We start from the raw sequence: 24934 nt of genomic DNA on the forward strand, positions 1-24934 counted from the left end.
ATCTGCCATTTAGTGAAAAGATTTCACAATATTTTTTTGCTTTGTCCAAAGAAAGTAAGTGTTTAAAACTGATGAATTTTAAAAAATCAATTATGAACAGATGGCTGTAAGAAAAAAAATCTTGCAAGTTTTCATTAAACTTAAGCACAATTCCTATAATTAAGCTATCTGTTTTTTCCATTTATTTAAAGTAAAATATTTTGCTCCTAAAGAAAGGTGGAGTATATTCTATATTCTGAACAGAAAAAAAAAAAATTCCATGATTTAAAATTTGATCCTAAAAAACTATTACTGAAAAGATGCTTTTAAACTAAAATTAAACTGAAATTAAAACTCAAAGCCATTCTGAAATGAACACCTCCTGAGCCTGTGCAAACCCTTGTGACTCTTACTGCAAATCCCCTTTCACATGTAGGCACTCATCCTACAATCCCCATACAAACTATGTCTTTACTGGTTGCCGGATACATTTATCTTTTTTTTTTTTGGAAGTTTTTAAATTAGTTTATTTATCTATTTTTTAACTTTACAATATTGTATTTGTTTTGCCATACATTGACATGAATCCACCATGGGTGTACATGTGTTCCCCTTCCAGAACCCCGCTCCCACCTCCCTCCCCATCCCATCCCTCCGGGTCATCTCGGTGCAACAGCCTTGAGCACCCTGTATCATGCATCGAACCTGGACTGGCGATTCATTTCACATATGATAATTTACATGCTTCAATGCCATTCTCCCATATCATCCTGCCCTCGCCCTCTCTCATAGAATCCATAATACTGTTCTATATATCTGTGTCTCTTTTGCTGTCTCACATACAGGGTTATCTTTACCGCACATTTATCTTTCATGAGAATGCTCATCTTTTTGCAAATCAAACTTTTTCATTTCTATAGGTTTTTCTTCCATTTTCAATGTTCTTCCTTTCTTTCACTCTGAGAGAAGACATAAATGGAACTCGCAAGGCTGACACTGTCTTACCTGATTATTATTCTCCAGAAAGAGTACAGTAAGCCCTCTACATATGAACCATAAAGTTTCAAACTTTCAAAGATGTGAACATGCATGCTGTAAGCCAGCTGCTGTACTGTACTACTGTACTTTTCAAGGTACTACTGTAAGATTAAAAATCTTTTCATTTTTTGTTTTTCTACATACATATTATTTGTGTGAAAAGTATTATAAACCTATTATAGTAAAGTACTATCCAGCAGATTGTGTTAGCTGGGTACCTAGGGTAACTTTGTTAGACTTACAAACATACTAGATTTACAAATGTGTGCTCAGAACAGAACTTGTTTGTATGTAGGGGACTTAGTGTATAGAGAGGTAGATACAATATTATCATAAACTGAATTCACATCCATACAAAGCATAGCTGCTCAGCCAGTTCAGCTCAGTTGCTCAGTTGAGTTCGACTCTTTGCGACCCCATGGACTGCAGCATGCCAGACATCCCTGTCCATCACTGCTCCCAGAGTCTGCTCAAACTCATGCCCACTGAGTCGGTGATACCATCCACCCATCTCATCCTCTGTTGTCCCCTTCTCCCTCCACCTTCAATCTTTCCCAGCATCAGGGTCTTTTCCAAAGAGTCAGCTCTTCGCATTAGGTAGCCAAAGTATTGGAGCTTCAGCTTCAACATCAGTCCTTCCAATGAATATTCAGGACTCATTTCCGTTAGGATTGACTGGTTTGATCTCCTTGCAGTCCAAAGGACTCCTAAGAGTCTTCTCCAACACCACAGCTCAAAAACATCAATTCTTTGGCACTTAGCTTTCTTTGTGGTCCAACTCTCACATCCATACATGACTACTGGAAAAATCATAGCTTTGACTAGATGGACTTTTGTTGGCAAAGTAATGTCTCTGCTTTTTAATATGCTGTCTAGGTTTGTCATAGCTTTTCTTCTAAGGAGCATCTTTTAGTTTCATGGCTGCAGTCACCATCTGCAATGATTTTGGAGCTCAAGAAAATAAAGTCTGTCACTTTTTCCACTGTTTACCCATCTATTTGCCATGAAGTGATCACACTGGATGCCATGATTTTAGTTTTTTGAATGTTGAGTTTTAAGCTTGCTTTTTCACTCTTCTCTTTCACTTTTATCAAAAGGCTCTTTAGTTCTTCTTCATTTTCTGCCATAAGGGTGGTGTCATCTGTATATCTGAGGTTATTGACACTGTTTCTGAATTACTAACCAGTAATAGTTACTGAACTTCATCTGACAACCTAGGAGCAGCTGGTAAATATTTACATACCCACGAGAAGTAGAATTCTAGCATATGTTTCTCCTGTGTTCCACCTAGTTGGAATACATGGACCTCAAATCAAATATGCCCAAATATACTTCCGCCTCAACCCCATGACCTTCTGGTAAGAACAAGCCCTGTGCACAGGATGACCAGTCTCCCAGCTGCTTATCCAGAACCCTAGCCTCCTCCACACCTAGTCCAAGCCAACCCCACCTACAATCAATTCATTCATCTCCATCTCAGCTTCATACTTAAATCATCTTTCACATGATCACTGAAACTGGCCTCTCTGGCCCCAGTCCTGCTCTCTCGAACATATTCTCCCCACCAGAAGCAGAATACCCATCTGAAACACAAATGTGATCTATTACTTCACTTCTTAATCAGCATTAAAAGTTCTTCAATGTGTTCAGGCAAATGTACAAAATCCAGTAGGAATAAAATGTGAGCCAGATATACAATATTTAATGTTTTAGAAGCCACATTAAAAATACAAGTGAGACTCTGCTTCTATCACATGACTTACTTCTGTGTGTAATTTCCCTTTACCTCTCCTTAAAGGACAGGTGTGATGGCATTTTGGACCCACCCAGATAATCCCAAAATAACCTCATTTCAAAATCCTTAAATCACATCTGGAAATCCCTTTTCCAAATAAGGTATGACATTTTACATGTTCCAGGGGTTAAGACCTAATATCTTTGGGTGAACATTATTCAGCTTACTACAGTAGGTGATAAATAATACATGCTGAATAAATTAACAATTTATTTAAAAAAAAACAGGTGAGGAAGAGGAGAATGAGGGGTTATTCTTCAATAAGTACAGAGCTTCTGCTTGGGAAGACGAAAATGTTCTGGAGATAGAGGGGCATGGTGGTTGTACAACAATATGAATATACTTAATGCCATGTATACCACAGAGCTATACACCTAAAGATAGTTAAAATGATATGTGTTATGTTGAAAAAAGTTAAAGTATTAGTCGCTCAGTCGTGTCCAACTCTTTGCAAGAATACTTGAGTGGGTTGCCATTCCCTTCTCCAGGGGATCTTCCTGACCCAGGGATCAAACCAGGGTTTCCTGCTTGGCAGGCAGATTCTTTACCATCTGAGCCAACAGGGAAGCTCTACATGTTATGTTGAAAAGTGAAAGTGAAGTTGCTTAGTCGTGTCCGACTCTTTGCGACCCCATGGTACATAGCCTGTCAGGCTCCTCCATCCATGGGATTTTCTAGGCAAGAATACTAGAGTGGGTTGCCATTTCCTTCTTCAGAGTATCTTCCTGACCCAGGGATCAAACCCGGGTCTCCCTCATTACAGGCAAAGTCTTTACTGTCTGAGCTACCAGGGGACACATGTTATGTTAAGTGTATGTAATTGCAATAAAAAGGCAAATGAAATGAATTTTACTAACACAAACTAACAAATGGATCTTAACAAATCCAAACTATTATCATTTTAACATATAACCAATATAAAAATAATTATTAATGAGATATTTCACATTCTCTTTTTTCATACTAAGTCTTTGAAATCTGCTGTGTATTTACACACATCTCAATTTGGACACTAAATTTTCAAGGGTGTTTGAAATGTAAAATGTGGACCTCCCAAAACTACAGTTGTATTTCATGTGCTCATGCTGCTTTCGTTTTTTAACTTTTAAATTAAATACAATCTAACGTTCAGTTCTTCTGTAACACTAACCATGTTCTAAGTGTCCAGTAGCTGCCAGTGGCCAGAGGCCACTATATTGGACAGCACGGTGCTACATCATCTGAGGCTTCCCCTTCTCGAGACTCATCTTTCCCTCCTCACACCTCACACTCTGGCTCTGCTGAAATGTCATTTCCTAGACCTTACAATTCCCTCCCACTTCCAGGGTACCAAATATCCTGTTCCTTCTCCTGACCTCTTCTTCAGTACACTTCTTCTCATCCTTTAGTGCTCAAACGACACATTATGAGGCACTGCTTCTTCCAGCAAGTTTTTCCACACCTCTTGACCGGCAACCCTTGTGCACCAAATTCAGTGAGGTCCTTCACCACATTCTGGACTTTTACTACAAAAGCTTTTCGTGCTGCTTTGTAATCACTTGTTGAATTTTCAATAACTTCCCATTATCCTGTAATATCTATAAAAGGAGAAATGATGTACATTTACCACCTAACCGCACAGCAAGTCCTAAAGAGATATTTACTGGACAGATGAATAAACAAATGAGAGCGCAGCAGGAACCTACTTCCTCCTTATAAATATTTATCTGCTCTGATTCTGATTGGCTAAAAGGTAGTTCACAGAGACTTAGGCAGCAAGGGGTTGCATCAACTACCATAAGCAGTGACTAACTTTTGAGTGTAGCAACATGCCAGGTCCTTCACTATCTCATGTCATCCTCACAACCACCCTGGTTTACAGACAAGATTCCGAGAGGTTAAACTGTATGGCCAAGGTTGCTTAAGTGGTGGACGTGGAACTCAAAACAATCTCAGCCCAGAGCCTACATGTTCAATCTCAACGTAACAGAGGCTGAGAATCGCATGATCCAAATGGTAATACAGATAAATGCACAGAACCGTTGATATTTAAATCAATAAATGCAAACTGGGCTGGTACCTGTATTTATGAGCTCATCTTAGAAAATGACATTCCTAAATTGTGGGAACATGCCTAAAATAGACCACACTGCTGCTGCTGCTGCTAAGTTGCTTCAGTCGTGTCCGACTCTGTGCGACCCCATGGACGGCAGCCCACCCGGCTCCCCTGTCCCTGGGATTCTCCAGGCAAGAATACTGGAGTGGGTTGTCATTTCCTTCTCCAATGCATGAAAGTGAAAAGTGAAAGTGAAGTCACTCAGTCGTGTCCCACTCCTACCGACCCCATGGACTGCAGTCTACCAGGCTCCTCCGTCCATGGGGTTTTCCAGGCAAGAGTACTGGAGTGGGTTGCCATTGCCTTCTCCATAGACCACACTGACTTACATTAAATTAATGACAAGTGTGAAAAGATTGTCACTTTACATAAGAAGCATTTTATAACTTTTCGTTAATTTTTAAGAGCCCCTTCCAAAGGAATAAATAATTTATACTAAAATAGTGGAAAAATAAATAATAATGGATCCACTGCTTTACAATAATGACTGTACTTTTCAAAATCTATAACCTCTCTTCTGTTAATCACTGTTGATCAAGCAAAACCCTATGGGTTGTTGAAAGCCATCCAGCGGCTATCTCAGTTTGGCAAGCATTTGTAGGTATTGATCCAGTTGATGCTGGAGTGAAAGGGGTGACTCCATCTCTGGAATCCTGACCCCAACTCACTCACTCAATTAAAAGATCCATCAGTAATCACTACTCACACAGACAAGATCAGGGAAAAAATGGAGCATTCAGCAATGTAAGTCAAACAATAAGATGACTCTCTCACAATACTCTTTAATCATGAATTATCTGAAGTTCTACCTATCTATTTAATAATGTTTTTAAAATTAGTCCTCAGGAAAAAAATGAGTTCAAAACTGAAAAATTTAAAGGCTCCAATCAATTTCCTTTTGCCTCACAGTTGTCTTTCAACAGATAAAGAAAAATCCATAGTAACAAGATAACATTTCATGCATTTACACATTTTCTCCTATAGACATCTACAGCCTTCAGAAAGTATATTATTTGTAGTCATGCCCATCTGACATTTTCCATTTTACTCAAAAGATTTTATGGTTTGGTATTACAGCAATATACAAATTTGACAGCTTGCAATAGGATCTAGTCCCTGTAGCAAATCATTCTGACAGTTAAGTACTATGGAGCTACTAATGTACTTTTTTTTTTACACTACACTTATTTAACAATCTTACAAAGTTGGAGACATGCATATGTTGAAATCCTAAAGAATGTTCTTAATGAGGTAATAAATTTTATACTGAGCATATTAAATAACAGGACCCTACACACCACACCACAATTTTGTCATTTGTAGTATCACTTATTCCCCTTTCAGTAATTCACTATTATAAGCAAATTTTTCCTCAACTGCATTTTAAACAATAAACTTGCTCATCATTGTCAATGTTTATTATCTTCTTAGAATTTCTCTTCATCTTTAAAAATAACAGAAGACGTGAATAAGTCAGTACATGAGTTTATGTGAAACATAATGACTTTTACTGATTGCCTTTACAACACATTTTTTTTCTTTTAAAGTGATGAAAGATAACCAATATGTCTGTGCATTCCCCAAACTGCACTAACAGAGGCTCTGTCGAATGCAACTATGATTTCCTCTAGAAAGAAAGTGAAGCTGCTTTCTCACACTGCTGTAACATTCACTAAATAGGACTCAGAGTGATCTTACAGCGCAAGAGGCAGACCCCATCAGTAATTCTATTTTTAGTATTTGATGCATCTGATAACATAAGCCAGTTAGCAAGAGAATAGTGTCTTCCTTTAGGAAATAGGAAAGCTGAATGTATTTTTTTTTTTACATCCTTGATTCAACTCTTCAGATGGAATACCACAGTGAAACTACTCTATTTTCAGAATTGATGTACCTTTCAAAACTATAATCTTTGGCTTTCAAGTTCACTATTATTTGCCTTCAGGTACAAATTTTAAAGTGTATAGAGGCTTCTAAGCAGAACAGTTGGCCTCAGCCATATACTGAAAGGCTTGGAGCTCCATCATCACTGCAGTATAAATTCCTTTTCAAAATAATGTTCTTCACTCAGAGAACACTTGTGCCTGTGCTTGGTTCACTTGTCAACTACAAGTCGGAGGTCATCGAACGCCTGGGGGCAACTTCAGCTTTTCAAAAATCATTTCTCCCTCTATTTGGCTGCAGACATAAAATTTCAAAACCCACAGGAATGTCTACAGACATAGAGACCAGAGGTAGTCACTATGCTGCTGTGAGAAAGGTGCATGGTCAACAAATACCACCAAGTTCTCTATGCAATGACAGCACATGAGATTTGCTTTGATACATGCAACTGAATATTTCAATAATGTCATAAGACTTCTATTTGAGAACTTTCTCTCCAAAAGGGAAAACCATTTTAAAACTAATTGTTACATTTTGGGTCTGCTGCAATTTTCCAAGAGTTCTTATAATCCACAAACTTGCCTTGTTTTATTTATATAAATTCTATGAATATTTAATTAATTCAATCTTCAAGAAGTGATTGATGTGTGTAATAGACATTCATAGTTAAATATGTAACAAATACCATAATTTTGTGCTGATTTACTCCCTTTTTTATTAAATGTTCTTCCCTTAAATTTTATAATCAGATTTAAGATTGGTGATCTGTTTCCTGACCATGTTGCTGCCTTCTGTGTGATCATACTATAAAAGCATTGCCCTCTCTAATTTCCTGTTCTTAACTGTTCCTGGTAATTTTTACCTTATATTTTCTATAATGAAAAAAAAATTTTTAAAGACTTTCTTACTTCATTTGTGTTTTATATCTATCTACTTCCTTTTTTGTTGTCATCTTCTTTGCACAATTTTGCAAAGATTTAATTATGACCAGAAATTCAATTATGACTGTGGCCAACCAATCATATTAGTAGAGAAAACAAGACAGAAGGAAATAAGAAAAGGAAATGATCGAGTAAATTCTAAAATCTATACCATGTGGGAGCAGTTTTTCCTTCTTGTCCTCAGGCATACCAATCATTTGTGACTTCAAACCAACCCCAAGAGTGGCTACCCTGAGCACACATTCAAGTGGAGAGTAGGAGACATCCCCGGCATCCACTCCATTCTTTTCCCTACCAGGTGCCAAAGCTCTGACATCCTCTGGATAAGCAGAGAAGGTACCGGAGGACATGGGCAAGGGGGTTGGGAACGATAGTACTCATCACAAGGATAATTTTTCCCAAATTGAAAGTCGTTTCTAACCAAAGGAATTCGTTCTAAATGAGTAGATAAGAAAATACTCATTAATCTAGAAGCTGTGTTAATAATGAGAAGAATGCTTAAGTTGACAGAGAAAATGGTTCTCCGTTTTGAACATGGCTTGGATACACAGACTATTCAGGTAACATTCAGCCACTTCTTTCCTGTTAAACGGGTTATTCTGCTTAATAACCTGGTGCTTCCAGAAAGCCACCTGTAGCATTTTTAAGATGGTACAGCCATTACTTTATTAGCCTCTGAGACAATTATTCTATACAGAAGTTAAATATTGCTCAAAAAAGAAAAGGGCTGCGGGACAAACTAATTGGATAAATACCACTGTAGCCAAATATATTTTTGTGCTATTTTGGTTAAAAATAATAATGAATTTCATTAAAGCATTTAAATTAACAGCCACATAAATAAAATACAATGTCTTGAAAATAACTCCAGTGCCATCCATTTAATTATGTGACTTGAAAGAGGCCACACCTGTGATATTAGCAAACAAGGTGGCTGGATGAGATAAAGGTTCTTCACAAAACACACACTATTTTAGGATCAACATAATCCACTGAAGAGCACTGAAAGAGTTGTTTTCCATTCGCTGTCTCCTTTTTTTAATGGTCATTATAAGAGGAAAAATCTGCTATAGCAAACAAATCCTTTCTTACATTCTCTACAAGAATCTTCCTACACAAATAATTGTACAGAGGAGTATTTCAAAAACCACAAGTTGAATCTATGAATAAATAAAAGGCTAACAACAATATTACCAAAATATACAAATATTTTTGCATAAACTCCAATATTCTGTATTCTAAAAAGACAACTACTAATAAGCATTTTTTATATATAGCTTTCATACTTCAGAAGACATTTTAAACTCGTTTGCCATAAACTGTTCTTTAAGCCTCTTACAGTTGCTAGCCCTTACTAGTGTTGCTTATTACTGATACAGAAAAACACTAACTTGCCCCAAGGGAAGAGCAGCTCTTTTTATATGGCTAAATGAAAACCTGAAAACTAAAAACCACCCTCTGGAATTCGGCACTTTAAACGCACAGCAGGCAGCACTTTTTCTGCCCTGCTGTCAGTGACAGCCCTCCTTGGGTGAGAGCACCCCAGCATGCATCACATCTCTGTCTGTCTATCTGTCTCTCCCACACACACACAAAGACACATACACAGACACACCTACACCCCTCTCTAAAACTGGGCCAGGTTCTGATTAGGCACTTTCTCAACAAGGTGATTTAGCAGCATCTGGATGAGAAATTGGAACAGCAGCACCACCTAGTGGGCACTGGAGAGAGGCTCAGCGTTCCCCTGCCGCTGCTTCAGTCAGGTCTCTCCAGGTTTCAATCCCCAGCTGACCACAGGTTCCAAGATCAGAATGCTCAGACAACAGGGAAAGTGCTCCATGGGTATTCAGAGACTCTCCAATTACTGCTAGGCTCCGTGGCCTAATCATATGTACCCACTGATGCAGATAAGGTAACCAGTGCCTTGTTTTAAAGCGGCATGTGGAAGAGATGTGTGTATGAATTTAGCACCATGACTTTTAAAGGATTTTTCCTTTTTTTAAAAAAAAATAAAGGACAAGTCATTTCATATTGTCTGATCAAACCCTTCAGCCACAATAATTTTATGTCAGAAGCACAAAAAGTAAAATTTTGCTGCTTTTTAATTCATTTCATGAATATTTATTCAGTAACTACCATATGTGTGCACATACACACACACATTTCACAAAATTTTAATCTCTATGATACTTGATTAGTAATCAAGGCTGTTCTCACTGTTATATTTAAAATGGATGACCAACAAGGACTTAATACATAGCACATGGGACTCTGCTCAATGTTATGTGCTAGCCTGGATGGAAGGGAAATTTGGGAGAGAATGGATACATGTATGTTTATGGCTGAGTCCCTTCACTGTTCACCTGAAATGACCCAGATAACCACAATGGTATGGTCGCTCATCTAGAGCCAGACATTCTGAAGTGTGAAGTCAAGTGGGCCTTAGGAAACATTACTACAAACAAAGCTAGTGGAGGTGATGGAATTCCAACTGAGCTATTTCAAAGTGTAAAAGATGATGTTTGTTAACATGCTGCACTCAATATGCCAGCAAATTTGGAAAACACAGCAGTGGCCACAGGACTGGAAAAGGTCAGTTTTCATTCCAATCCCAAAGAAAGGCAATGGCAAAGGGTGTTCAAACTACTGTACAATTGCTCTCATTTCACATGCTAGCAAGGTAATGCTCAACATCCTTCAAGCTAGGCTTCAACAGTACGTGAACTGAGAAATTCCAGATGTACAAGCTAGATTTAGAAAAGGCAGAGGAACCAGAGATTAAATTACCAACATTCGTTGGATCATAGAAAAAGCAACGGGATTCCAGAAAAACATCTGTTTCATTGACTATACTAAAGCCTTTGACTATGTAGATCACAAAAAACTGTGGAAAATTCTTAAAGAAATGGATTTTGAATACCAGACCACCTTACTGGTCCCCCGAGAAACCTGTATTAAGAAGCTACAGTTATTCCAGACATGGAATAACAAACTGGTTCAAAATTGGGAAAGTGGTACATCAAGTTTTTATACTGTTACTCTGCTTATTTAATTTCTATGCAGAGTATATCATGTGAAATGCTGGGCTGGATGACTCATTTCCAAAGAGCCGACTCATTGGAAAAGACCTTGATTCTGGGAAAGATTGCAAACAGGAGAAGAGGAAGGTGACAAGAAGTTAACGGGTGAGAGAGGATAAGATGGTGACAGAGGATAAGACTCAATGAACATGAGTTTGAGCAAACTCCGGGAGATAGTGAAGGACAGGGAAGCCAGGCATGCGGCAGATCATGGGGTCACAAAGAGTTGGACATGACTTGGAGATTGAACAGCAATAACACAACATTGTTAATTGGCTATAATCCAATTCAAATAAAAAGTTTAAAGTTTGGGGGAAAAAGGTAATCAAGGTTGCTCAATTTCTATAAGAACTGCTGCTGCTGCTGCTGCTAACTCACTTCAGTCGTGTCCGACTCTGTGTGACCCCTTGGACGGCAGCCTACCAGGCTCCTCTGTCCCTGGGATTCTCCAGGCAAGAATACTGGAGTGGGTTGCCATTTCCTTCTCTGTCTATAAGAACTAAATTGGATCATAAAATTAATAATTGTATGGTAGCAAATATACATATAGGTTGCCAAATGTTATTGCATTATTCACAAATAAGAAATTCAAACAATCAGCCAAAAAAAAAAAATCTCTGGGGACGCTTTTTAAAAGTAATTAAGTATTTCCATTCTGTCAGACTGCCACTTACTCTTTCAACAAAGATACTATCTTTCTGAAAATGACAAAAATTTTCTCTTCATGTGTATGTCTTCTCTATGGACCAGGGTGTTCTCATATGGGGGTGATTTTACCTCCCAGGATATATCTGGCATTGCTTACTTTCTTTCTAGTTTTGTTGAGAAGTAATTGACACACATCACTGTCCAAGTTTAAGGCATACTGCATGATGGTTTGATTTACATATATTGTGAATGAATACCACAGTATGTCTAGCTAACATCCATCTTCTCACATAGATATAACAAAAAGAAATTTAAGAAGGGAAAAAAATTATTCCTGTGATGAGAACTCATAGGATTTATTCTCTCAGGAACTTTCCTACACAATACACAGAAGTCTCAGCTATAGTTATGATGTTGTCCATTACATCCACAGTGCTTATTTACCTTATAACTAGAAGTTTATACTTTTTGGCTTCACCTGTTTGGTCAGGGATGCTGCGATCTATGATACACATGACAGCCATCCACAACAATTAACTTACCTAAAAGATCAACAGAGCCAAAACCAAAAAAGCCCAGTCTAGACTATGAGAAAACAGGAACAAAGTCTTACTCAAAAATGTACACTAAGTATTTGGTAAGGTCAGGTAATAACTGTTTGGTGAAATACACTGATACCAACATCTAATTTCTATCCCCCACCCCTCATCTGTGTGAATAAGACGACAGATTCACAATCTAGCATCCAGATAAGGGCTGGCTATAGCTTCAGAAAAAATGTGAAACTGACACTAGCAGACACACATACATTCACTAAACAGAAGAAGTAAAATACTCCATCTAGACTTAGGTCAGCCGAGATGAAATACTACATGAAACTACTGCTCTTACTTCTAGCTGGATGTACACGCATTAGATTAATTAAACTTCAAAAGAATATGCAACATACACGATCAAGGTGGCAACCTTTGCCATTTTTGGAGGCCATCATCAGATTTCAGATTTCTAGATACAGTTTCTTGACTGGCACTGAAATGATCCATGCTGGCCCTCCCTGTTGTTCCATTAAAACCCCTCTGAGACTGGTACTGGTGACAACAGATCACTAAGGACAATCTGTAGACAAGAGTAGCCGGTACATAGGTCCTTAAAGGGAAGCATCAAGAGCAGTGACCACTTATTCCAAGGGGCATTAAACTGATAACAGAAACCATCTTTTAGAAGAGAAACCCAAAGGTGGGTGTTACATGTACTGCTGGAATTTCTACAAATACATATTACCTATAAATCAGAAAAAAATTAAAATATAAGACATTCGTTAGTATTTGCCACACTAAGCATTACATTTTGTAGTATGTAATGAACTCAACATTTTTCTTTATAATGCGCCTTACAATCCTAATTCTGGCAATTTTTTTATTTCTTTCCTATTGGTAGGTTGTTTTTCCCCCAATGAAAAATATTTTTTATAATTTTTAATGGACAAAACTAATGCATTCTATTCTAATCATAAAGACCCACACAATATCCACAGATAGAATATGTATCAATTGAATAATGAAAACAAGTTTATATAAGTAAAAAGCATAGATGAAAAGCATTTTGCACATAAAATGTAATGCGATATAGGATTTATTGTATTTTTTTCTGTACCAATTTTTCAACCTTTGGGGTGTTAAAATTTTTGCATTCAAACTGCACTTATAAACAGTGTCAGCACAGTAAGACAAAAGAGAGAACAAAGTAAAGGCTACAAGTGAGATTTACTGAAATCAAGTAGAAACACAGCAGTCTGCACAGTCACAGAAGTCACTACTTCTACCTCTCATGTCAAGGTTAGTTTTTCTTTTTAAACTAGTGATCGAGATATAAGGTTGCAAACATTTTCCTTTGGAAGTTCATGAGTTGAACAACCTTACTCTCTTCTGATAGTACCATGAGCTTTTAAGGGTCATTTAAATGCCCCAGTTATTTCCATCTCATTCTCAAAACTTCCATTACCACACTCTGATCATGTTGGCAGATATCTCAAATCTGCCAACATAAATCATCGGGCCTAGAAAGGGCCACATATTTTCTAGCTATGTGAAATTCTTAATGGAGCTTAGTGGAAAATAACAGTGTTCACTGAAAGACAGTAGAATAGATTCTAAGTTCCTGAGACAGAAGTCCAGAGACAAAACATCCTGCTACCCAGTGGGGGAGAGACTACTAGTAACAAAGCAAGAAACATTCAGGTAGAGAGTTACAGCTCAGTGTCTGAAACAGTGGAAAGACCCCAAGTTAGAAATAACAGGACTGACTGAAGAAATTGTAGGGCATTAGGAAAAATTCTCATTAAATATGAAATATTAAGAGCGTGAACTAGTAACTTGTTGGCTCACAATTTAACAGAACTCCAAGATAACTTTAGTGTTGAGGACATTAAAGGCCTACCTTTTCATGAAAAAAGAAAAAAAACAAAACAAAAACAATCTAACAAAGAGAAACAATGAGAAGATAATCATCCAGAGAGTTGGGCAAATTAAATGAACTTTATCTGTTGGAGAGAAAATTCATCGGGAATAATCAAAGTTTCTCTGCAAGTCTCTTCTTGGTGAAGAGATGATGAAATCAAGTTAGACTCATTTTTCTAAGTCAAGGCCAACCAAAGACAGGCAAGAGAGAGAAAGACTAAGCAATTCAAACAGAGATATTTGGATAGCTTGGGTCAGTTACTAACAAACTTCACCGATAGCCTCGAGATTGAAAAGTCACATTAATTCATGAAATGCAGTATTCCTTTGCCTCACTGAGACATAAGTCGTAGAAAGCTATATGCATACTTACAATACAAAAGAAGAAGAATATGTACAGATAAGTAATTTAGGCTAAAAGGATAAAAAATGTAGAATAATTCAATGAAGCTAAAAAAAAGTATGTGCATGAATAGAAATATTCAGAACTTGAAATTAACACTAATTTATGAGGGAAAAAAAAAGTATTGACACTCACCAATTTTAACCTCTGTAAAGGTATTCTGCCTACATCTATCTGTGTCCTTTCTGGGACATTAGTAAACCGGACTTCTGGGACTGCAACGGCGCACATGACATGGGCCCACCTACAGGAAAGGAGACAGAAATGTGAACAAATGTTCCCTAAACTTAACACAGCCTGTACTTCCACCAGGAGGTGACAATTCACACGCAAGGAAACACACAGATGAGAAAGAAAGCCCAGAGCACCTATGTCCACCACAAACAGACTCTCTGAATTTTAAAGCTATTGGATGATACCTGGATAGGTTCAGTGCCACAGCTGCCCACCACGGTGACATGAAGAACTAGGTGAAGACCAAAGAATACTATCATTGTATTTACATGTTTCTACATATGACCTGAAAAATACTGAGATGCACGTCTGCTATTTCACTTGACACTGAATTATAGAGGTGTTTAATATAATTAATATGGGGCAAAAGATTAGTTCAATTAATAAAAGGTATGAAAATGAAATGAGTATACCATATAATCTTTTTACATAATTCTGATGTCATGAAGCAAACCAGAACAAATAGCAAAATTCTCTAGAAGAATTAATACAGATTAAGTCTTTCATTAAATTGTTTCTTATTGCAATCCTGCTATAATCAAAGGAACCAAGAGATAAGGGGAAATGAAATTTAACTTGTTCCCTTGTTTCCTACTAAAACCCTTGTGCTCAGTTCAGTTCAGTTACTCAGTCATGTCCGACTCTTTGCGACCCCATGGACTGCAGAATGCCAGGCTTCCCTGTCCATCACCAACTTCTGGAGGTTACTCAAAAACCGTGTGTATCTCCTTTCAAATTCTGAATCACTCCAGAAAAATGACAACATCCTCATTAACACTATTAAGTTTCTCATAAATCTTATGTCTCAAACAAACATAAAGACTTGAGGTTTAAAGAGATTTTGAAAGAATTATCAAATTTGTCAACTTATTTTTAAGTCAAAGCATGTTATTTCACTCAAATAACATAAGACTCCATCCTTATAAATATCAACCCCAACAGGGCACTCTTTCATATCTAAATAAACACTATAATTTATAGCAAACATTACTTCTTTTTGTCCTAGTCCAAGGGAAGGAAGAGAAGTCCTTATTGCCTCCATCTTTACAGGAACTGCCTAAATCATCTGGCAGTCTGCACCACTCATGTAACAGTCCCAGAACCAGTCAATAGTTTTGAGCATAGTGTCAATCACATTAACCAAGACTAAGAGATGAACATCCAAAATCGAGCAAATACACAGTCTCTTAGACTAAACTTTACCAACACAGAAATGATAAATGCCTTTATTCTCCCTTATACAATCAGAAACATGTATGCATGCACATGATTACATGACATTATATTACTCCAGGAGACTCAACTCCAGTGTCCATGGGGCCAGGCAGGATGAAACCAAATAAACATATACTGGTAAATCATGGTAACCTAGAGAGTGCCTACTCTCTTTAGGCCAGGTTCTCATCCTGACTGGTTATTATCATACAGAGATGCACAATCATTTATCAAGTAAAGATGAAAATCTGGATTTTTATATAACTCTCAACTTTTAAAATCTGAATTAAATTCATAAAATGGTGTCAGTCAAATAAAACATATCTTGGGGCTGGATGTGGTTCTCAAGTACAATAATACAACCTATACCTAAATCATTTCTACAAGTTTCTATTTTATAGGAACCTATAATTTGCTTTGGCCCTATCTTAAATGATTAAATTGGGTCATAAAGATAAAAGTCATGCAAAAATACATTTCAGCTACTGCCATAGAAACATTACCTGTCTTTTTTGTTCACTCATGAGTCTCCATATTTTCCAACTGTCCCCTTTAAACTGTAAAATCAATCTTCTCTCCCTGTGTTTCTATTTTAGAATATACACTTTCTTGTTAATTTACTGGTGTTAAAAGTAAATGATTTTGTTCTAATACTATGATTATAATTGACTTTATTTATCTGAAGATAACATTTCATTGTTTTCAGGCATATTCTGCTTTTATTACAACAAACAGTATTCATCAGATTAAAAACAAGAATTCCAATGACACGAGAATACAGGCCGTCTTCAAACTCTGTTAGTGAAAGAGGGGTTACTCCTTATGATGTCAAAGACAGAACAGAAGCAGACTGAGAACACCTTCACACAGCAGAGGTGAATGTGCTGTCAGTAATGGTTTCTGGAAACATGTACAAAATCTCCACCTTGCACCTGAACAGCAAGAGCTGTGGAACAGGGCGGGAGGGAGCTTCAAGGAGAAGGGGACATATGTATACTTATGGTTGATTTATGCTGTTTTATGGCAGAAACAAACACAACATTGTAAAGCAATTATCCTCCAATTAAAAATTATTTTAAAAAAGATCAAACATTTTAACTTATTAATAAAAACAAAGCTGTGGAACAACGTGTACAACAATGAGAAGCAAAGCACACTATTAACCCAGAGGTTCAACACTCAACAGAGGAGAAGGAAATGATGAAATTTGGCACAATTAACGCACTACTTACTTATTGTTCTTGGTTTCCTTAAGAGCACCCCCTCTCAAATTGCAGAGACAGCACTCCTAGGGCAGAAACAAATGTCACACAATTATTAGAGCCATGTAATAAAAGTCAGCACTATTTACCTAAATATCCCCATACAGTCTAGACTTTTATTTTAAAATTAAAACTATCAGGAACTTCATGAAGGACTCTCTTAACAGTGCAAGAAGGGAGAGGAAACAGAGATGGGAAGGTGAGAGACACCCAAAAGTGTTCTGGGTGTGTGTATCCCCTGGAGGGAACTGTCATCCCAGCATCAAGAACGCCATTGCTGGGGGAAGCTGTGACGCAGAAACTGGTGTGTGGAGAGGTAGGTACTAGAATCCTACAACAGAGGCACACACATACAGCTTGATTCCCTTGAGTTCTGGGAATCCATTCCTGTATACAGAATGGCTAACAAACATAGTGGCAGGTTTTGTACTAATATAGGAATAAGCAGGAAGCTCTTTATAAGAACACTCTTCACAAAAGTATCACTTGGGTCTTTCTGTGGGCAAATACTGTTGAAAAAATTATTCTGATAAATGCAGGATTTCCAGAAAAACAGAAAACAGTGCCATAAAATGTATTCCTTTATCTTCCCCACATTAACTATATTTTTGGCACTTCTTAAAAATAATTTTATTTATTTATTTTTGGCTGCACTGGGTCTTTATTGTGGCAAGCTAGGACTACTCTCTAGTTGTGGTGCATGGGCTTCTCACTGCTGCGGCTTCTCTTGTTGCAGAACACGGGCCTAGACCATGCTGGCTTCAGTAGTTACTGCACATGCACTCAGTAGTTGCAGCCACTGGGCTCTAGCACACAGGCTCAACAGTCGTGGCACATGGGCTTAACTGCTCTGTGTCATGTGGGATCTTCCTGGACCAGGGATCAAACTCATGTCACCTGAATTGGGAGGTGGATTCTTTACCATTTTTTTTTTTTATCAAGAAAAGCCCTCTATTTTTGGCATTTTAGATTTTATGTGTCTTAGATTGGCACATACTTTTCACTCCAAGATGACTCTCTTTACAGAATAAAGATATACTTATCACTTCTCATTACTATTTTATGAAAAACTGATTTTATGAAACAATTTTATGAAAACATGGCCAAAAAGTAATACAATGCCTTCTGCTGACCTAGAATTTTTAACTAAATATCTAAGCAACTTTTTTATTTTCAACCTCAAGCTTGTACTCCCAGTTTACTGCACTAGTATTCTTTTTTTTTCAATAGTTACAGGTTATTTGGTGGGTTTTTTTTTCCTTCAAGCTGTCTATATAAAATTTCTTTATCTATTCTCCCAGGTGATCTCCTTTAAATGATTTTGACAGCTTTGCCCAAACCTGTGAAGATTAGATCCCTCTAACTTATCTAATAATAATGGGGTGTCAAACTCTGCAGCATTTATTTTTCTGAGAATAACACCAAAACTACAGAGGAGGATCAACATATCTATAGAACTCTTAATAGGGAGCAAAAAGAAAAGAAAGAAAATACCAGAAATGTTCAATGGTTTTATTGGTCTGGTAAGTCTCTACACATTGATTTGAAATTTCCCTGGTGATAATTAAAGGTCCACAGTAGCAAAAGCTGCCCTGTGGACATCCATTTGAATCCATCACAAACCTAGCTCAAGAATCTGATGGAGAACATTCTCTAGTGCAAAGCCATATTCCAGGGGCCTTTCAAAGAACTGGTTTTGATGAAACACACAATGAAAGGAAAATTTCACAATCAAAATATTGAAAATGAAAAACAGAATAATTTGAATTATTCAATAACATCCAAATTATTCAGTAACTATTTCATAAAATGTTTTTGACTTTCAGTATTTTTCCAGTAATTTAACACACTTTCTACAGAGAGAGAATGAAAATAAAAACAAAACACAAGGTCAGATACTTTCATTCAATATAAAAAGATATGAGTATGAAGTGGGAATGTGGGAAAGGAGATTTGTAGACTGTAAGGAGTACAGACAATGAGAGAATTAAGTTGTCTGATTAATGAAACTAGTAGCGAGAAGCCTAAAGGGACGAGTTGGCAGAGTTAAAAATAGCAAAGCAGCATGGAGGCTGCTCCATACACCTGATTAGGATCATGAACAGGTACATGTGCTGCAGAGCACAACTACAACAGGAAGAATATCCTATAAAGTAGAACCTGTAGACTCAAGACGTTAAGTGGAGTTGAGAAGACTCTCACCTGCCACAACATGAAACTTGTTCTTTTTATACCTCCCTCTCACAAAATCAAAGTCCTTGGTTCGCCTAACCTCTTAGCAGCATTCAACATAGCTGACTGTACCCGAAACAGTTTCTTCCTATGGTTTCTATGACCGGACACTCTCCTCATTGTCCTCCATCTCAAGTTGATCCTTAGCTTTCTTTTACAGGCATCTCTTTCATGCTCCTTAAACACTGTAATTTCTGTAGTAGGGCCTATTCACTCTTCTCTCACTCTTCTCTCCATACATGTTTGCTGGGCATCTGATCCACTACCTTGATTCTCAGAAGGTCACTGACTCAAACATTTAACTTCTGTCATGTCTGACAGTCCACAGTAATCTCAAACATATGTGCAAGACTGAACGCATGTCTTCTTCCCAAGCCCATACTCCTTCAGCTTCCCAGTAGTGGCATCAACCAGCTATTCTAGCTCAGACTAGAAGGTACAATCTTCCTCTCATATGAGATTGAATCAATTGAATTCTGTAAATCCCACCTTCCATGAGTTTCCCTCTAAAATGAACACATCCTTGACATTTCAACATAAATGCTGATTCCTCAAGGAGGGGTCTCCTAATCCCTTGCTCAGTTACTTCCCTTTTGTTACTGTTAACTATTTGTTGAATTTCTTCTGCTGTCTTACTAAACTGTTAGCTCAGTGAGTGCTGGTAGAAATTTGTTAGACGACTCTTTATAACAACACCCAATAGAGAGAGCACTCTCCATAAGAATTTGTTAAATAAACGAGAAAATACGGCAAAAGAGGCAGAGCAAAAATCCTGAAAATCATCAAAGCATCACAAAACTGCAAAGACTGTGTTCACATACTGGTGGGAGTACTAAGGAAAGAAAACTTCAGGCTCCATTGGCTTAACATGGAGTTAAGAAACAGTGATTCAACACAGAGTTATTTTTGCCATGATTTGCTTGAGTAGAAATCATTTCTTAGTAAAGGACAAAAAAAAATCTGTGGCCAAGTAAAGCTATTTTGATCCACATGATATTATGATACCATGGTTTCTGTTTAATTCACTTAATTTGAAAAAAATAACTAGGAAAGAATAAAATCATATCCAGTTATACCATTTTTCTTTTTTTGACTCACTATTCCTCACATAGGGCAAACAAGCTGGTCTGGTAGAAACACAAAGATGTCAACTTGTCAAGTCATTCATTTGTAAATTAATTTGAACTAGGGCTTCCCTGATAGCTCAGTTGGTAAAGAATCTGCCTGCAATGCAGGAAACCCAGGCTGGATTCCTTGGGTTGGCAAGATCCACTGGAGAAGGGATAGGCTACCCACTCCAGTATTCTTGGTCTTCCCTCCTTATTCAGCTGGTAAAGAAAACGCCTGCAATGCAGGAGACCTGGGTTCGATCTCTGGGTTGGCAAGATCCCCTGGAGAAGGGAAAGGCTACCCACTCCAGTATTCTGGCCTAGAGAATTCCATGGGGTCGCAAAGAGTTGGACACGACTGAGCAATTTTCACTTCTACTTTGTTTACTCCTATTTATCCTTCAGGTTTCTGCCAAAATATCATTTCCTCCAGGAAGCCTTCCTTGCTTCTCCTCCAAGAGCAGCCTATGCCTATGTTAATAGCTCAGCAGAAGACAATATCAGACAGGTCAATTTTTAACCTTTCTTTTCTTTGTTTAAATAATACTTTATTATCAGAAAAGAAAACTGGTCAGTCTAAAATTAAATAGGTTAACCATTGCTTGAAAATCAGCTTGAGTTTTCTTAAGAATCTCTACAATGTCTGATATACAGAAAGGTTGGCACCGACCAAATATACTAATTGTATTAAGTATTGAACATCTTCAAATGCAATGAAAGAATTGAATGAGGAAGTAGGAAGTGATAGTGTCCATCAGGACATTAAGTCATTGAATTGGTTACCAATAATGAAAAGTCTTCTATTAGAAGAATGGAGACTATATTAAAGGCCTAATTCATTTCAAAAAACATGCCAGAAACCATGTACTTTACCTCCCTTATTTAACAAGAACTTATTAAGTCACTAATTTCACAGGAAACTAAGAATCAAGAGATTGAATTACGTACCTAAAAATTATCCAGTCCAGGATGATTTACACTTTTCTGTAAATGGCCAGATATTTACTAACTTGGGCTTTGTATAACTGTGAAGTTATTGCAAGTAAACTCTGCCACTATAGGACAATATGTAATCAAATGGGTGTGGTGGTATCCCAATTACAATGTTATTTAGAAAAGTAGGCAGTGAGCTGGACTGAATTCACAGGTTGTATTTTCCAACCCCTAGTGTTAGTTACTCAAACGTGTGAGGCTCTGTGACGCCATGGATTGTAGATCACCAAGCTCCTCTATCTGTGAAACTCCCCAGGTAAGGATACTGGTCTGGGTTGCCATTTTCTTCTCTAGGGGATCTTCCTTACCCAGAGATCAAACCCATGTCTTCTGCATTGCAGCTCAGGTTCTATATCATCTGAGCCACCAGGGAAGCCCAACTAGCAAAAAGAGCAACTGAGTTTAAGCTCAGGCTTTCTTGACCACATGTCCACACTCCTTCTCTCCAGTATCTTCTGCCCTATGTACAAGTCAAGGCACAAGACATCAAAGTAGAGAGCCGAAATAAATAGGAGAACTGTGCTTGCCCTGCTGCTGCTGCTAAGTCGCTTCAGTCGTGTCCGACTCTGTGCGACCCCATAGACAGCAGCCCACCAGGCTCCGCCATCCCTGGGATTCTCCAGGCAAGAATACTGGAGTGGGTTGCCATTTCCTTTTCCAGTGCATGAAAGGGAAAAGTAAAAGTGAAGTTGCTTAGTCATGTCCAACTCTTAGCGACCCCATGGACTGTAGCCTACCAGGCTCCTCCATCCATGGGGAAGCTCACAACTGAGAAGGGAGAAGACCTGTTTGTACTTAACCAAACTGTGAAGAAAATAAAGGCAAAGGGCATAACCAACTCCCCATTTCCTAATTGCTATAAATAAGATTTCATTTTACTAATCACCTCAAAAGAACTCATATCATAAAAAACTGTTATCAAGCAGCATATATTACATAATGATCTGTGTTCCCATTTGTTTTACTAATGTAGCTAATAATCAAACTTCTCATTGGTATGAGAATAAATTGGTAAATTTATCTCCACTTCACCTTCAAAAATGATACCATTTTACGCAAAAGCAATATTTTAGTTAGTCTGTGCCATCAAACTTCAGGCTAAATGAATCTAATTTAACTGAGAAGAAGAATAGTTAAACTAGAGAGCCAGCCACATCCTGGTGTTTAACAAAATGCAGATGGCCAAGGTTCAAATCATAGTTCTACCATTTACTACTGGTATGACCTCTGGCTAGTTACTTACCTACTTCCTCTGCTTTACATATTTCACCTATAAAAGAGGAAAAAATACTACTTCCCTAAATGAGTTAATAAATGTAATGCATTTCATAAACACACAATAGCAGTGGTCAACTGTGTGAAAGGTTAATTGTGGTTCCAGGCTACTTAAATATAATATTGCCAGTAGATGATCTAGGTATAGTAATTTAGCAGGGAATAAAATATGGATTTGTCATTAATAATTCTCTTGCAATATAAAATGCAAAAAGAAGAACTGGAGAGAAAACTCTCCCATAACCCCAAATTCAGGCCGCTGCTCTAAACCAAAGGGAAATTTCCCATATTTTTAAAAGATGCCAACTCAGCTGTGGAAACCAGACAAATAAATGCTAGAGCCCTTAATAGTGCCCAGAAAACAGACACTGTTGAAAGCAAGGTCCTGATCCCACCTCCAAACACCTGACATAAGAGTGGACTGAATCAAACAAAAGATAGAATACAGCTCAGACCCTACTCAGGTACAATCAGGTTGACTTCACTTCTACTCTAAAAGTCTGACAAAGGGGCACCCTCTTTCTAGAAATATTTACTTCATTTGCTACAGACAAAATATTCACCACACAATCAAAAAGGGTACAAGGTGTACTAAAAGCAAGAAAATACAACAAGATCAAGAAAGTAATCAATAAAATCAGAAGAGAGACAAACAAGATATTAGAACTACTGGATGGGGTTGAAAAAGAGTCAGACACAACTTAGCAACTAAACAGCAGCAACAAAGAGAAAATAACAACCTATTCAATTTACTCATAATTGGATTCCAAAAAGAAGAGGGCAGTGAGAATAGATGAAAAAATATATATACTTGGAGAGATAATGGCAGAGAACTTTCCAAAGCTGATAAAAGACATCCACAGAATCAAGATGCCTAGCAAACTGCAAGCAGATGAATACAAAGGAAACATACCTAAATACTTAACAGTCAAAACTCTGAAAACCAAATATGAAGAACATATCTTAAAAGCAGAAGAAAAAAAAGACATATTCAGTAAACAAGCATATGAATTCCATCTGAAATCTAACCAGAAACATTGGCAGCAAATGGCAATGAAACAATATCCATAAAATATTGAAAGAAAAAAGCTGGCAAACTAGAATTCTATTTCCACGGAAAATATCCTTTGAAAATAAAGATAAAAATAATCTCATAGAGACAAAAATCTAAGAGGATTTGTCTCCTAAGAATTCACACTATACAACTGCTAAAAAAAAAAAAAATCTTCCAAATGAAGGAAAATGACACCAGGCTGAACCAGAAGTGGCAGGAAGGAATGAAGAACACCTAAAATGGGTTAATATAAAATAAATTATGCTCAAAAACAGAACTAGTAAAATAAATTGTAGGCAAATATATTGATGAATTTAGGATAAACGGCTTGTTAATATAAAATTTAAAAAAACAAAAGGCAGGTAGAAGAGATAAATTTTGACTTTATCAAAGTTTTAAAATTATAAAGGATAAAATACTAAATAAACATAAAACAATTAAAAATTTTCCAATATAAAACAAAGATTATTATCCAAAAAATAATTTTTAAAAAACTACCCTTTTGAAAAACAGGCAAAAGATTCAAAGAATCTTCATTGCCAATAAATACACAAAAGGATACCCAATTTCAAGAATAAAGGAAATGAGAAATTAAATAATGAGCATTAGCCTCAGATTTTTAAATCAGGAAATCCATAGTTTTGGGGGTATGTGAGTTGTAACAGCGACTTTGGAAAAGAATTTGGCATTATCAATCAAAGTTTTAAGTCCACATAAATTATGACAAGCAAGCCACCTTCTTGGAATCTACCTTAGGTAAACATTTATATCTATGCAGAAGTAGAAATGTACAATGACTATTATTTCATTTCTGTTAATAATAGAGAAAACAGTTACCTCTGGGAGGAGCTGGAATGGTCAGTTACTTAGATTTATTTGTAATGTCTGAATTTTTTAATTAGCTTCAGGTTTAAAATTTAAAATAGTGATGAACAACATATGGCAAATCCAACAATTACTTAGTACTTAGTTATTAAAAGTTATACAATGTAATATTAAATGAAAACACTAAGACATTAAATATACTGTGACACCATTTGGGTCTCTCAAGAGCAACAAAATACAATATTAGTTTATGCACAGAAAATATCTGAAAGGCTGAATGACAAAACAGTATGGGTAGTTTTTTATTAACAATGAGATTTGATAATTTGAGAGTGATGGGAATGGGAAACTTTCCTAACAATACTTACTACTTTTACATTAAAAAGAAAAAAAAGAAAACCCACAGACACACA

At 37.0% G+C, this 24934-nt stretch overlaps 1 protein-coding gene across 23 annotated transcripts in view; it reads right to left on the minus strand.

Moving 5' to 3' along the window:
• The window catches only part of KDM4C (lysine demethylase 4C), a 435647-nt gene that overhangs the window by 142686 nt on the left and 268027 nt on the right, over positions 1 to 24934 (minus strand). For 20 of the 23 annotated variants that reach the window (XR_014056674.1, XR_014056681.1, XR_014056693.1 and 17 more), the window contains 2 exons: positions 17004 to 17059; positions 14458 to 14566 (listed from right to left, as the gene is read on the minus strand). Coding sequence is in view for 10 of the 23 variants with exons in the window: in XM_081500458.1 (XP_081356584.1) it covers positions 14458 to 14566; positions 17004 to 17059 (165 nt within the window). In the remaining 13 variants the exon portion in view is untranslated. Of the gene's footprint in view, positions 1 to 4167; positions 4390 to 14457; positions 14567 to 17003; positions 17060 to 24934 lie in introns of those variants that run through there. The other 3 variants (XR_014056711.1, XR_014056743.1, XR_014056722.1) reach the window with 2 other exon arrangements.

The sequence above is a fragment of the Giraffa tippelskirchi genome, chromosome 1 (genome assembly GCF_054371585.1).
Source record: "Giraffa tippelskirchi isolate mGirTip1 chromosome 1, T2T-mGirTip1v1.2.pri, whole genome shotgun sequence".
NCBI lineage: Eukaryota > Metazoa > Chordata > Mammalia > Artiodactyla > Giraffidae > Giraffa > Giraffa tippelskirchi.